The 14,253-nt window shown below is 44.5% G+C and overlaps 1 protein-coding gene across 3 annotated transcripts in view; it reads left to right on the forward strand.

Annotated features, from left to right (window-relative positions):
• PRKCQ (protein kinase C theta) overlaps positions 1-14,253 on the forward strand; it is a 57,629-nt gene that overhangs the window by 21,584 nt on the left and 21,792 nt on the right. For all 3 annotated transcript variants that reach the window (XM_064703068.1, XM_064703066.1, XM_064703067.1), the window contains exons 4-13: positions 1,907-2,106; positions 3,302-3,362; positions 5,016-5,178; positions 5,841-5,872; positions 5,969-6,054; positions 7,206-7,335; positions 8,589-8,698; positions 8,832-8,949; positions 9,968-10,143; positions 13,601-13,774. In XM_064703068.1, the coding sequence (XP_064559138.1) occupies positions 1,907-2,106; positions 3,302-3,362; positions 5,016-5,178; positions 5,841-5,872; positions 5,969-6,054; positions 7,206-7,335; positions 8,589-8,698; positions 8,832-8,949; positions 9,968-10,143; positions 13,601-13,774 (1,250 nt within the window). The remainder of the gene's footprint in view (positions 1-1,906; positions 2,107-3,301; positions 3,363-5,015; positions 5,179-5,840; positions 5,873-5,968; positions 6,055-7,205; positions 7,336-8,588; positions 8,699-8,831; positions 8,950-9,967; positions 10,144-13,600; positions 13,775-14,253) is intronic.

Raw genomic sequence — 14,253 nt, forward strand, 5'->3', positions numbered from 1 at the left:
TCATCCTGGCCTTGTGCACTGACACTTGGCTATGAAGGAGTTTTTTAGGGCAGAAATGATTGCTGAGCAGGTCAGGACATGCCTACGTGTTCAAGGCCAAGGAACAACCTGGTGTAGTGGAAGTTGTCCCTGCCCATGGCAGGGGGATGGAACTGGATGGTTTATTAAGGTCCCTTCCAACTTAAACCATTCTGTGGTTCTATGTTTAGCACTGGCAAATTGTGGGGTTTTTTTGGTTTTGTTTTTGTTTAGTTGGTTGGTTGGCTGGGTTTTTACAAATACAACAGTGGTAGATAATAAATGTGTTTCCAAAACCAGTTTGACTTTGGGTTCATGCCAAAGGCTGCCCCTTTGTCAACCAGCCATAAGGAAAAGGTCATTGCTCCCCAGGGATCTGGGAGTGTTGAACATCCTCTGTGGACACAGGGATGTCACAGCAAGACCACAGTGAACAATTTCAGAAGTTATGGATAGATCTTGGGCAGCCTTTTACATTTTCCCACTTGCTTATTTTATAAAAGAAACCCTGTCACATTATAATGCAATCTGAAAAAAAAAAAAAAACCAAAAACCCACACCTCCATACAGTTGGAGGTGTTACAGCAATTTATAACTGATGACAAAATATTTCAGAAATTATGTGTGCCTCTGAGATATAAAAAGAGTCTGCCCTTTAAAAGTGGCTTCTGCCTTCACAAGCCACCTGGCCGAGTGCCATTTTGCCACCTGCCTTGGTGACATTTGCTTCATGAAGGCTCCTGCTTCGTGTTTGAACTCAGCAAAGCCTCCAGGAAAAGCTCTCCCAGCCACAGTGGAAGCTGCTCCCTGGGAAAGACAGTTGCAATTTCATTTTTCAGGAGCTTGGGGTTGGATTAATCCCTGGCAGAATTCCACAGCCGTCAGCGGGATGCACCAGGGGTGGCTGTCTGATCCCGTACATGGGGCAGTTCATTCACATTCCAGGGCTTGTTTATTTAAGCCTGGTGTCCTGGAGTGCAACACAAATGAAATCACTTGTTTTGCAAGTGCTGTGTTTCACATCTGTGGCTTTTCCACTGATGCAGCAAAGAAATGATGGTCCTTTACTGAGATTTCTATTTTCCAGGATGCTGGAAATTTATGTCTCATTTTTGTCTTGGATTTTTTGTGAATTAGTCCTCTCATTTAGGGAAAAATTTTCTTCAGCATGTGTTTCCTTCCAGCTGCATGTTCTTTTCTGTCTGGGATTATTGGAAATAGCATCAGGGCCTTTAGACAAGGGTCACAGGTCTGCTGCTTTTTTTCTCTTATTCCTTCAGCTTCAGCATTTGATGGGTTGAATATTTGCAGAGGGTGTGATATAGAACTTACCTTGAGTAAGCATCCAAGACTTTTACAGGGCTGTATGAAGTAAAACTGGGTCTGTGACATAAATAAATCTGGCTGAGATTCTTTTCAGAGAGATCAATTAGAGAAAAACCTCTGCAAACTTCAGAGATACCCATATTTTTACCCATCACTATATTAAGATGCTGTGAAGGATGAGGAATTAAATAATTAGGGGAGGTTTATTTCATTGAAAACTCTACATCCCTTTGGGATAGTTACAGATCTGCAAGACAGTTCATGTTTTAACATCCCTTAGTTGGCCACTGGGCAGGACATTAATCCCAAAATGCACCCAGATTTTGGTGGGTTTGAAACAAACCTGTCTCATTTTGCAGTGCTTTGGGACAGGTGATAAACAAGGTGGGATGGAATTCACCTGATTAGAAGAGGGTGTTTATGGTGCTGGAGTCAGCATCAGAGATCTTCTGAACAGAACTGGTGGAGTCAAGGGTGGAAATTACATTTTTAGGGTAAATGTCTGTATTTGGTCTCATGAACTGCCCTCACTGCATGAGATTTGTGTTTTCCCTCTCAACAGAGAATGGCCAAGTGTACGTGCAGAAGAAGCCCACCATGTACCCACCCTGGAACAGCACTTTTGATGCCCACATCAACAATGGCCGGGTCATGCACATCGTGGTCAAGGACAAAAGTGCTGAAATGGTCTCAGAGACCACAGTGGAGCTGAAGGTGCTGGCAGAGAGGTGCAAGAAGAGCAATGGGAAGACAGAGATATGGGTGAGCATCACTCTCTCCTCCTGCAGGATGTGCTGGGGAGGTGCTGCAGGGCCAGGGGAGGTGTCCTTGTGTCCATGCCAGGCTGTGGTGTCACCAGCACAGGGAGACTGGCTGGAATAATGTTTGGAGACTATTTGGGCATGACTTGAGGGAGACACTTGTCAGAAGAGAAGAGCTTGGCACTTTTATTTTAATTGAAACCTGCCCTGTGCTAGTGAGGATCCTGCTTCAGGTGAGCTATGCCCACGTATTAATCTTTGCTGAGGAAACCCACTGGGAACAAATGTTAGTATGACTGGCTGAACATGAGTTATTTTATGTTCTCTGAGGAAACAGCTTTAAAAAATTTTATCTGATATCAAGTAGCTGATTCACAGCTGCTTGAGTTCAGAGTTATGTCAGAGAAACTCCTTAAAAATCACTGAAGTTATGGTGGTGTAAATTTGAACAGTCTTCACTGGAATGCTGAATGTGAGATTGTGTTCCCTGTTAGTCCAAGCAAGAAAGATCCTGGCAGAAATCTTTAAAATGCAGTATCCAGCTTATATGAATCCAGTGGATTCAGATTTCCAAAGGCACTTATGGATGATGAGTAGGGTAAGTGGGAATTGCCAAGTCCAGGGGGGAGGCCCCAAAAAATACCTGAATCACACAGAATGACTAGGTTGGAAGAGACCTTCAGGATCATTGAGTCCAACCCAGCCCCAACCAGACCATGCCACTACAATAATGAGCTTGTAGCATCCCTCAGGTTGACTGTAAAGAAGTTAGACTTGCAGAACTGAGTGCCTAAAAGATTTCAGCATCACCTGTCTGAAGCTGGCTGGGTTTTTTGAACTGCTTCCACTTTCCCCTTGCAGGATCCATTGGGAACAAGTTTTCTATAGATAGTGGTGGTCCTAATTTGGTGTCTAAAAAGCTGCCCACATCTTCTGTGGTTTAATCACATTCATCTCTCCTATCATGCTGCTCTGAGTGTTTGATATGATGAGATCAACCCTCCTCTCTATGTAGCTGCTCCTACCCTGCTTGTTGCCTCACATGGGTATGAGAAACCTGAAAATTAGCATTCATTGCTATTCATCAGTTCCCACTGGGAAAAGGAGATCGCTTGCAAGTCATCTGAAAAGATTTTTCCTTCTCTGAGTGACTGTTTAATGGACTTTTTTTCTTGTTTTGCACTTAACTCAACCAGCTAGAACTGAAGCCTCAAGGGCGAATGCTGATGAACGCAAGATACTTCCTGGAAATCAGTGGCAAGTGATTCTGTTTGTTAATTTATAGCTGTGATTTCTGGGCTCTGGGGCAGACATGGTGTCTTCACTAAAAGCATTGTCTATGTTATTACTGACTGATCCATAACAACAAACATTAACTGTTTGAAACAAAAACTCCAGAAAAGTGATTTTTATTGTGTGGTTACTATTCTTCTGTGATTTGCAAGGCAGATTTTTTTGGCTGGTTTACCACTAAATGGTAGATATTCCCATTATGCTAAACAAGACAGTATATATACATAAGGAGGCAGCTCCCTCTGAAATAATTCTGTTTTATGTACTGCAGGAAATTCATGGAGGGGCTGGAGCATGTCCAGAGAATGGAATGGAGCTGGGGAAGGGTCTGGAGAACCAGGAGGGGCTGAGGGAGCTGGGAAGGGTCTGGAGCACCAGGAGGGGCTGAGGGAGCTGGGCAGGGGCTGAGCCTGGAGCAAAGGAGGCTCAGGGACCCTGGTGGCTCTGCACAAGTCCCTGCCAGGAGGGGACAGCCGGGGAACAGGGACAGGAGGAGAGGGAACGGCCTCAGGGAACAGCCTCAGGCTGGGTATTAGGGAAAATTTCTTGTAGAAAGGGCTGCATTCTTCTCTGTTGAAGGAAATGGTTAAATTCAAATGCTTGGTCATATTCTCCCATCTTGCCAGAATTGTCATACCCTCAGGTGCAGGGTGTAGCTTTGAGGTGCAAATACCTGCAAGGCTCTTCCATTTATAGAAACTGAGAAGCACTGAAAGCAGCCATGGCCATGCTGATATTTTCTTAACCATCCCTACCTTTAATATAGATTGGACTGCTCTTAGTGTGTTAAAAGGGGTTAGGGAGGCCAAAGCATAGAAAATGCAAGCTGTGCTTCTACAACAAATATCAAGATCAGCATCAGATCACACAGGGAGCCAGTTCCTACAGGTTACCTGAGTGACTCACTGTGCAGTGCAGGAGTGAAACTAAGCAGAGATTGATTTTCTGTGTGAATTTCAGATTTGTAGGCAGAAGCAAATGTAGAAGTGCACGTGAAGTCAGAATTGGTTTGTTTGCTGTCCCAAAAAGTTTAAATAACTATGAATTACAACAAGGGCACAGCAAGCAGCAAAGCAAGTGTTGGCATGGAAAAATAACAAGAATATCCTGGGACATAAATATCTGCTTAATGACACATGTATATGCATACAGAAGGGATTCTGTTAAATACTCATAAATATATATATATATATATATATATATATATATACACACACACACACGTATACACATGTAAGTTTGTGTCCATATATCAGTAATTATTAATTTTTATGGAATTTCATCCTTTTTAGGGCATGTTTCTTCAGCCATATAGAGTTTTATGATTAAATTACTTCTCCTTGGGAAATTTTTGTTCTAGGTTTCAAGAGTAGCATAATGAATAGTCAAGAGAGCTCAGTGTCCCAAGTCTAAAGTCATTTTAGTGTAGGAATGGTGGATAAAAACCATCCAAATGAGATTTTTCATAAAATGGGTTTCATAAAATGGTATTTCTTTGAGTATTCATTATCATCAGTGAGTCATCAGCTTCAGTCACATAGTATTTGGGCAATTTGCATTTTCTGAAGGCACCTGATCAGGACAGGGTACACTTAAATACCTTTCCTCTCCTCCCAGATGCGAAGGACCTGGCTGACTGTGAGACTGAAAGCTTCTTCTCCTTGCACCAGCGCAGGGGAGCCATCAAACAGGCCAAAATCCACAACGTCAAGTGCCACGAGTTCACAGCCACCTTCTTTCCACAGCCCACCTTCTGCTCTGTGTGCCACGAGTTTGTCTGGTAAATGCAAAAGGATCTGGGCTTCTCCTCCTTTGAACCCCAGGAACCCTTTCTGGTGTCACTGTGGCGCTGGGGAATGTGGCTTAGTGTTGGACATGGAAATGGGCAACATTGGGGCAACATGGGCAAAATCTGGGTTAGTGGTTGGGCTGGATGATTTTAAAGGTCTTTCCTGGATGATTTTAAAGGTCTTTTCCAGTCTAAAAGATTCCATGATTCCCTGTTAAATATCTGTGCTCCTCCTGTAAGACCCTTGGCATTTTACATGTAGAGTTATTGCATCGCTTTAAGGATGTGGTTTGCAGTTGTAATTCCAACTGTGAAAAATTCCCCTCATTTTTTAATTTATTTTTTACAAATATTTTTGGGTTTGGCAAAATGCACAGGTATTTCTCATTGGTCCAGTTTGTTGTTGGGATTTCCTGAAATCCAGGATGTGAATGTGTGCTGAAAAGGCTGTGAGAACCATAGAGAATCACTGCACCATCAGATTAAATGAGGATAATAAAATTAAATAATCTCTACAAAGGGTGATAAAAGGCAAAGCAAAGCTTTTTTGCTTTTTGAAAGTTTTGTTCTTCTTCTTTGATAATTATTGCTCTGCTTTCTTCTACTGAGGCTTTCAGACAGCTCAGGATTAACCACTGCTCTGTTCATTTCAGGGGTCTGAATAAACAAGGCTATCAGTGCAGACGTAAGAAACTTTCTTTTGTTTTCTTGTTGTCATTATTTACTTAATATTTTCTTAAGGAATTTCTTTATTAACACCATGACACCCTTGCTGTTGCAGAATGTAATGCTGCCATTCATAAGAAGTGCATTGATAAAGTAATAGCCAAGTGTACAGGATCAGCAATCAATAGCAGAGAAACAATGGTAGGTTGTATTACTATTATTATTGTTGTTGTTGTTGTTGCTGCTGTTGTTTTTATTTTATTTTATTTTATTTTATTTTATTTTATTTTATTTTATTTTATTTTATTTTAATTATGATTCCCGTTAAAAAGTCTTGAGTGTCATTCAGATCTCTCCTACACCGCTGCAAAGCAACTTCTGATGAAGCAAAATCAAAAGCTAAGGACTCTGTGATCTGATCTGTGCCCTTTGCTTTTTATGTTCCCAGTGATTTCATTACTTCCTACTTAAGATTTGCTCAAATGCAGCTGCAGAATAAGCAGTTGCTGAGTCAGAACTGACATTTTTCTAATGAATAAAGTATAACTCAGAGGGAAGTCATGGGCATGAGGTGGAGAAAATTCTTCACTTATCCAATGTTAAGCTGGACATCAGGCTGAATTCTTCACTATCCAATGCTAAGCTGGACATCAGGCTGAATTTTCAGTTTTGTGCTTGAACAAGTCTGTGCTTGTGTTGTTGGAAACAGTCAGTGGGAGATCTGATATCTCTGCTGTTATTTGCTTTATTTTTCTCATGTCAATTTATTCTAAAATTTTCTTTTTGGTAGGCAAACCCAGATCTTAAACTCCTGATAGCACTATTCCCTTTACCTTGTGTCCTACAACTTCTGTTTACTCTCAGTCCCACCCTGGCTACTGTTCTCCTTCTACAGTTTTTATAGATGAGATTGCTCTCCCTTCTCTTCTGACATCTCCAGGGTAGATGTAACCAACTTTGTCACCACTTTTCATACTAAAAGAATCACAACAGGCTCTTCCAAGGAGTGATTCATGACAACAAATGTAGGCATCCGTTGCAGGATGAGGTGAATGATTTTTAAAAGTACCAATGTTTTCCCACTGAGCGTTAGGGGAGGCTGGGTATGTTAATGAGGCACAAGCTGTTTTTTGGTCAAGGCCAGGGATGAAACGACCCAATTCCCTCTGAACTGCAGTCACTATGTATCAAAATTTGGGTTTGTGTGCCTGATAAACAATTTCTGCTTGGTAGTCATACCCAAGAATAAAAGAGCAGTAGAGAAAGCAACTTCTGTGGTACAGGTTTGTTTTTCCCCACGGCGCCGAGGTGGAAATGAGGAGTGGATTTTCAGCCTGGCTTTTGTCTTGCAGTTCCACAAGGAGAGGTTCAAGATCGACATGCCCCACCGCTTCAAAGTGTACAACTACAAGAGCCCCACGTTCTGTGAGCACTGTGGCACCCTGCTCTGGGGGCTGGCACGGCAGGGGCTCAAGTGTGACGGTGAGTCCTGGCCAGGGTGGCACCAGCTGGGCGTGGGAGGGGTCGTTGTCTTTGGAGGGTGGTAATCTGAAAATCCAAACCGCATTTATCGCCCTTCTCTGCAAAGCCAGTGTGAGGTGGCACCCAGGAGGGTTTCTGTGGTTGAGATGACCCCCGAGGTATTAAAAGTCTTTTTTTCTCAGCCCTGTGACTGAAGAAGAAGTCGAAATTCCTCAGCTCTGCTTTTCAAGGTTGTTTATTTTCTCCTGTCTATTCCACTCTTTCTCTGACCTGCTGAGATCTGTCCAGCAGGTCGGGTTGTGGCACAGTCCCTGCCCTTGGGGTGGTGTTGGCTTTTTATACTAACAACAACATGTACTTTATTTACAAGAATTTTCCAATACCTATAACCTATGTTAGACAGTCTGTCTCTACTCTAAACCAATCCAGAAGTGTCATCATCACAGCAGAAGATGGAGGACAAGAAGAAGGAGAAGGATAGGACATGCCCAGATTCCTCCACCTTGCCTCTTGAACCCCCATTCTAAATCCCCAAAATTCTACTTTTTCACCCTGTGACAAATTAACTAGCATTCTACTCAAACTCTTGTAAATCCTTGTGGCTTGTAAATCCTCACACAAAGTTGGTAATTGTTTCCATGGGCTAAAATCAAAGGCACAGGTGGTTTTGACTCCCTGCCAAGGTCTCTGAGCCCCCTGCCAGGCTCTGGAATCACCCAGGGCAGCCAGAGGAATGTCCTGGGTTCTGACAGCACCCAGGAGGGTGAAGGAGTGGTCTACAGGACTGTCCTTCAAGGAGGATCATTCTTCAAGAATGATCTGTCCATGTGTGAGAGATATTTGATCCAGAAGGATGATGAGTTGATTCCCAAAGAGACAAAGAGCATCACACTGACACTGTTCATCTCCCCGAATCACCCCAGTATGAACTGGCAAGCTCTATTTCCATTGTCAGACCCAAGACATTTCACTGTCTTCATCATTCCAAACCAATGGGAGGATCCTCTTCTGTGATTACAGTTTATCTCTGAGATGGTGCCTTGTAATTTTAGTAGCCTGTACCTGCAGAGGCTGATGGATGTGGAAATGAAACTTCTAGCCAGGAGAAAATACAAAAATAGTCTCCATAGGGAACCAAAAAACTCCCTGAGTGCCATCTCAGGAGCTCTTTAGGTGGCTGATCTCTGTCTCTGGCCAACACTTGCTCCTGCCCAACCCTTCATTGTTCTGACACCTCGTGTTCTCTCTTTCAGCCTGTGGCATGAACGTCCACCACAAGTGCCAGGCAAAAGTAGCAAATCTTTGTGGAGTGAACCAGAAACTGATGGCTGAAGCTCTGGCAATGATAGAGAGCACCCAGCAGGTAAATAGTTGAAGCATTTTTAGATTCTCTTCTAGATTTTGCCTTTTGTGAGTCACACTCAAGAAGTCATGGTGTTATTCATAAGCTTGGCACGTGATTTTGGCTCAAAACTTTGCTGGTTTCTGTGCCCCAGGCTCGCTGCCAGCGCGACAGTGAACAGATCTCCAGAGATGGACCTCTGGAAATTGGCTTCCCTGTTCCTGTGAAGGATGTGACACCACTTCAGGCCCTGCCAGCATCAGGGAAAAAAGGTAACTCCTCCTGGTGATACAGGGCAGAGCTTTTTGTTGTTTGGTTGGTACATGGTGAGTTGGAGGTGACACGAGTGGGGAATTTATTGCCAAGCTCTAAACAGGATATTTGGAATCCTTCTGATCACCGTGGCCAATTTTCTTTCTGATTTCACATTTTTGGATGGAGGTTGAATTCCAGTAGCTTTGAAAACCACTGGTAGGCCTCCACTTCACTCACCCAGGAGCTGATCTAGGTGTCACAGCCCTGTGTGGTACAAGAGCAGATGTTTAGGAGGGTGAGAGACTGTGCCCTTTGGACCCCAAGGAGAAATAAATGATGTCCCCATCTGTGTTTATTTGTGTTCTGTTCAAGTAGAACTGGCTGTGCTGATGTGAAGCAGTGAAGCCCCAGGTGGTTTCACATCTGTTTCACATGTGGATGAGTTTGCTGAGTAGTGTTCAGCATTTTAGAGCAGTTACAGCGACGGGATAAATCCAGTGAGGGGCAAAATCTCTTACAAGTTCTTATAAATCCAGGTTAGTGGAGTATTGAAAAAACTCAAGAGTGATTCCACTCCAGGCTGGCTGGAATGGTTGATCTGGAATGCTTCACATCCAGAGCAGGAGCACAGTGTGAAAATGCCATCCCACCTTTTCTCCTAGCTTTGCCTAGGGTTTTGAAAAGACCTTGAAAAATGAAACTGCATCATAATGGCAAGCAGCAAGAAGGACTGGAGAAAAGACAGATGGCCAGAAATTAAGGATTTGGTGCTATAAAACAGAAAGACAGATAAAGGAGTTTGTAAAGTGGTTTGTAAATTTTAAAAAAAGCTACTGAAGAAGATGCAGTTTCCACTGGAGTAAAGTTTCCTCTGGAGAGAAAGCAGTGTGGGAGCAGATCTACTCAGAGATGGCCACCACGCTTCCATTTGTCTAAAATACCCTTTTAAACCTCTAAGCAGAATACCTGTGAGTGTTCTGGAGATTTTCTGCTCCTATCCAGCGGTTTATTTGGGTGCTTTGATGTGTGTTGCAGAGCCACAAGGCATCTCCTGGGAGACCCCAGTGGAGGGCACAGTGAAGGGAGAATCCCTCATAGAGTCAGACTTGGGAGAACAGTCCCAGGAGCAGCAGGAGCACCAAGTGCAGTTAAAACTGACCATTGAAGATTTTGTCCTGCACAAGATGCTGGGGAAGGGCAGCTTTGGCAAGGTAAGAACTGGGACTGGGACACCACTGTGGGTATTTGCATGTTGCTTTGTGTGACATTAAATAGATCTGCTTTGAAGGGACACTTAGGGAAAAACATGGAATGGAATCATTTGGTTGGAATGAATGGAATCATTTAGCTTGGAAAAGATGTCCAAGGTTTTTGCATCCAACTGCTAACCCAGCACTGCCAAGTCCACCACTAACTGTCTCCCCAGGTGCCACATCCACATGTTTTTTGAGCACTTTCAGGGATGGTGACCCCACCACTTCCTTGGGCAGCCCCTTTAATGCCTGACCACTCTTCCAGTGAAGAAATTTTTTGTAGTATCCCATCTCAACCTCCCCTGGAACTACTTGAGGCCATTTCCTCTTGTCCTGTCCCTGTTCCCTGGAGCAGAGCCTGACTCCCCCTGTCTGTCCCCTCCTGTCAGCAGCTGTGCACAAGGTCCCCCCTGAGCCTCCTTTGCTCCAGGCTGAGCCTCTTCCCAGCTCCTTCTGGTGTTCCAGCCCCTTCCCCAGCTCCATTCCCTTCTCTGGACATGCTCCAGCCCCTCAGTGCCTTCCTTGTAGTGATGGACCCAAAGCTGAATACAGGATTTGAGGTGTGGCCTCACCAGTGCCCAGTACAGGTCACTGCCCTGGTCCTGCTGCCACACAATGGCGGATAAACCTCCAAATCTTCAAAGAATCCTTGCTCTGGCATGGCTGAATCCTGAACTCCATCTTCTCCTCACCTTGTCTTTCTCCCTGTCCCATTAGTTGCTCTCTCATGACAGGACAGGAATGGCCCAGGCAAGGTTTCAATTTCCCCTTCTGTGCAGGTTGATGGATCCAGGATGTCGCAGACATCTTTTTGTGAAAATCCTTTCTTAGGATTTTTCCTGCTGAAGCGGGGAAGTTTCAGCAACAAAAGGTAAACAGTGATTATCTGCTGCTGTAGAATACAACAAGTCCATCTGTGACTGGCCCATCTTAGATGTTTATAATTAATGGCCAATCAAGACAGAGCTATCTCGGACAGAGTCAGAGAGAGCTGCCTTTTGTTATCATTCATTCTTTTCTATTCTTAGCTTATCTAGCTTCTGAAGAAACCTTTCCTTCTATTTCTTTTTAGTATAGTTATAATGTAATATATATATATATCATAAAATAATAAATCAAGCCTTCTGAACATAGAGTCAACATCTCTTCCCTCATCCAAGAACCCCTGTGAACACTGTCACACCAGGATATCCCCAGAGAGCTGGGGAAAGGTCTCTGTGCTCTCCCTCTTCACAGGGAGGTGGAAGCCTGAGCTGAGGAGCTGAGTGTGGATCAGCTCTGCTCTCAGAGCAGCAGGTCCCAGCTGGGAGCTGTAACTGCTCTTTCCAGCTCTGATCCGTGCTGGAGCCCAAAGCAAATTCTGCAGCAGCCAAGAATTTGTGCTTTTGAAACAAGAACCACCTGTTTTCAGTGGATTCTTTAATCCTGGTGGATTGTGGACTGTTCTTCCCCATTGCAGGGGACTCGTGTTACTCAGTGCCAGCACAAAGCTGAGAGAAGCAATTTCAGAGGGATTCCCCATTGTGTTTTCACAGCCAATAAGGAGAAGTAATATGGATCACATTGCCCCCATCTCACATCTCTCCAAGGGGGAAACTGTGCCTTGACAAAGGGCTGCTTTTTGCCTGCTAAATGATCTGGAGCAATTGCTGCAGCCAACTTCTCCACTGGTGAAATATTTCCTGTGTTGGCCTTTCATACTAGAAAGTAACAGAATCATAGAATGGTTTGGGTTGAAAGGGACCTTAAAGGCCATCTATTTCCAGCTCAATGGTCAGGGAAATTTTCCAGTAGAAGGTGTTGTGTCCACTTGTCATGTCCACAGTTTGCATGGGAGCCAGAGCTGAGGCATCTCACAGCTAAACCAGAGTACCCCAAACCAACATTCCAGACTAACCTGCAAATCAAGAGCATGGATATAATGGAAACATTTTTATTGGAAGGAAAGGATCTTTGGAGGTCTTCTTATCTAAACCATTCCTCAAAAGAGATCTCATGAGAGGTGAGAGGTGTTCATCTCTTCAAGTCCTGAATGCCTCCATTGAAGCACATTCTGTACCTTGTTTTAGCCCTCATGCTGGCATGGACTCTGCAGGCTTCTGCTTCTCTCTGAAGTGCACATCTCTCTGTGGGTGTGGGGAGGATGGGCCATTTTGTGCCTTTCTGCGACAAAAACTCACCCACGAGTTTCCTGTGCTGGTGTCACTCCTGGTGCCCTCATTTGCTTGGAGAGAGATTCACTTCCCCATAGAGGGGACAGGGTGTCACATCTCAGTGCCTGAGGGGTCTCTGTGTGATCCTGGGAAGCTGAGGAGCAGATCCATGGGGATATCTCCCATCACCCCCTCTGGATGGGGTCTGGCATTGCCTCCCTGCTCCTTGGGAGCCACAGCACAGGTCACAAAGGCAGCACATTCATTCCCCAGCTTCCCCAGGAGAGCAGTGCCCAGCACAAACATGAGGGTAAAAAGGGAGCCTGCAGCATCAGCACTGTGAGCATTTCTGGTCATTCAGTGCAGAGACAGAGGGAGGCTCTACTCTCTGTCTGGTGCTACAAAGTGAAATGCAGCAGTAGCCAAAAGGGTAAATAAAACTTTTGTCAGGGCTAAAACGTGTCTGAGCTTACTCAGTAAATAGTGTCTGGCAGAGAACTTCAAAGACCTCTTTGAAGAGGTCTTTAAATAAATCTTACACATTTATTCAGTCTATAGAAACAGGGTCAGCAGGCTGTTAGGGTGAAGATCGGGACTGTCACTGCCTTCCAGGAGAGACTTCTTTGCTCTGTGGTCTCTAGAAACCCTTCTCTGCTGCTCTGGGTTTCATTTTCCCTGCCTATAAAAATAGACAGAGGTTGTAACTCCTCTGGGAGGTGTTTTCCCATTCTCAGAGAAGAACTCCTGCAAAAGCACAGGACACCCAGCCTGTGTGCTCAGACCTGAAAACTGAGAGGAAGGAGAGAAAGACATCTGAATAAAACCAGTCCAGCTACTGGTGGACATCATTTTCCACCTGCTGAAGAGCTGGTGCAGGGTATTTGCATTTCAAATGCTGACACAGCAATATTCTGTGTTTTATTATTTGAAGTCAGAAAACAGGAAATGTATCTTAGGAGCATTTGCATGAGGATGGTTTCTGTTATCAGAGGTGTTTGGCTCTCTGGCATGTCCTTTCCATCCAGGCATGTACCTTTCTCCTGTAATTGCCAAGATTTTCACATCCTTCTCTAGGACTCAACTTTATAAAACTATTCTGTGTGGGTGGAGCAAACTCAAAGTCCTTAATGGCAGAATGGGGCCTTAAGCATCAAGGTTTTTAAGGTGTACCCCAGTGAATTCCCAGGAGCTCAGCTCCCACCCTCACATGGCTGTTCTGAGAGGAGATAATCCCTCTTTCTGAGCAGCTGTTTCCATTCCAGGTGTTCCTGGCCGAGCTGAAGAGCACAGACCAGTATTTTGCTGTGAAAGCCCTGAAGAAGGACGTGGTGCTGATGGATGATGACGTTGAGTGCACGATGGTGGAGAAGAGAGTCCTTTCCTTGGCTTGGGAGCACCCATTCCTCACTCATGTCTTCTGCACGTTCCAGACCAAGGTAAGACAAGCATCTGCCACCTTCTTCCACAGGCTGAGAATGCTTTACTGAAATACAGATGCTTGGTGAAGGGCTTCAGCCTGCTGGGGTCCACCTGGGACACGAAGTGGTGCTCAGGAAAGGGATCTTCAGATTAAGCACTCAGAAAATAGCTCCAGAAATTTAATCTACTTTTCCCACATCAATCTGGGGATGGGATGGTGTATTTGAGGATTATGGCATCCAAGAGTCATTGAGGTAAAATCTGCTGTTAAAATCTGCATCTGGTACCCTGGGCCAAGGATGTGCCAAGGCCACAGCCAGGGTAAGGATGACACTGACTCCTCATGGAGTTATCTGAACCTCTTGGACCATGGAGCATTGTGCTGCAGCTAGCCTGGATCAAAGCCAACTCAAGAAACCCGGGTTTTGGAGGATAAACATGCTGTCATTCACTTCTTTGCCCCCAGTTGTTGTAAAATGGCATCAGACACTGGTGG

Source organism: Zonotrichia leucophrys, chromosome 1A, assembly GCF_028769735.1.
Source record: "Zonotrichia leucophrys gambelii isolate GWCS_2022_RI chromosome 1A, RI_Zleu_2.0, whole genome shotgun sequence".
NCBI classification, from domain to species: domain Eukaryota; kingdom Metazoa; phylum Chordata; class Aves; order Passeriformes; family Passerellidae; genus Zonotrichia; species Zonotrichia leucophrys.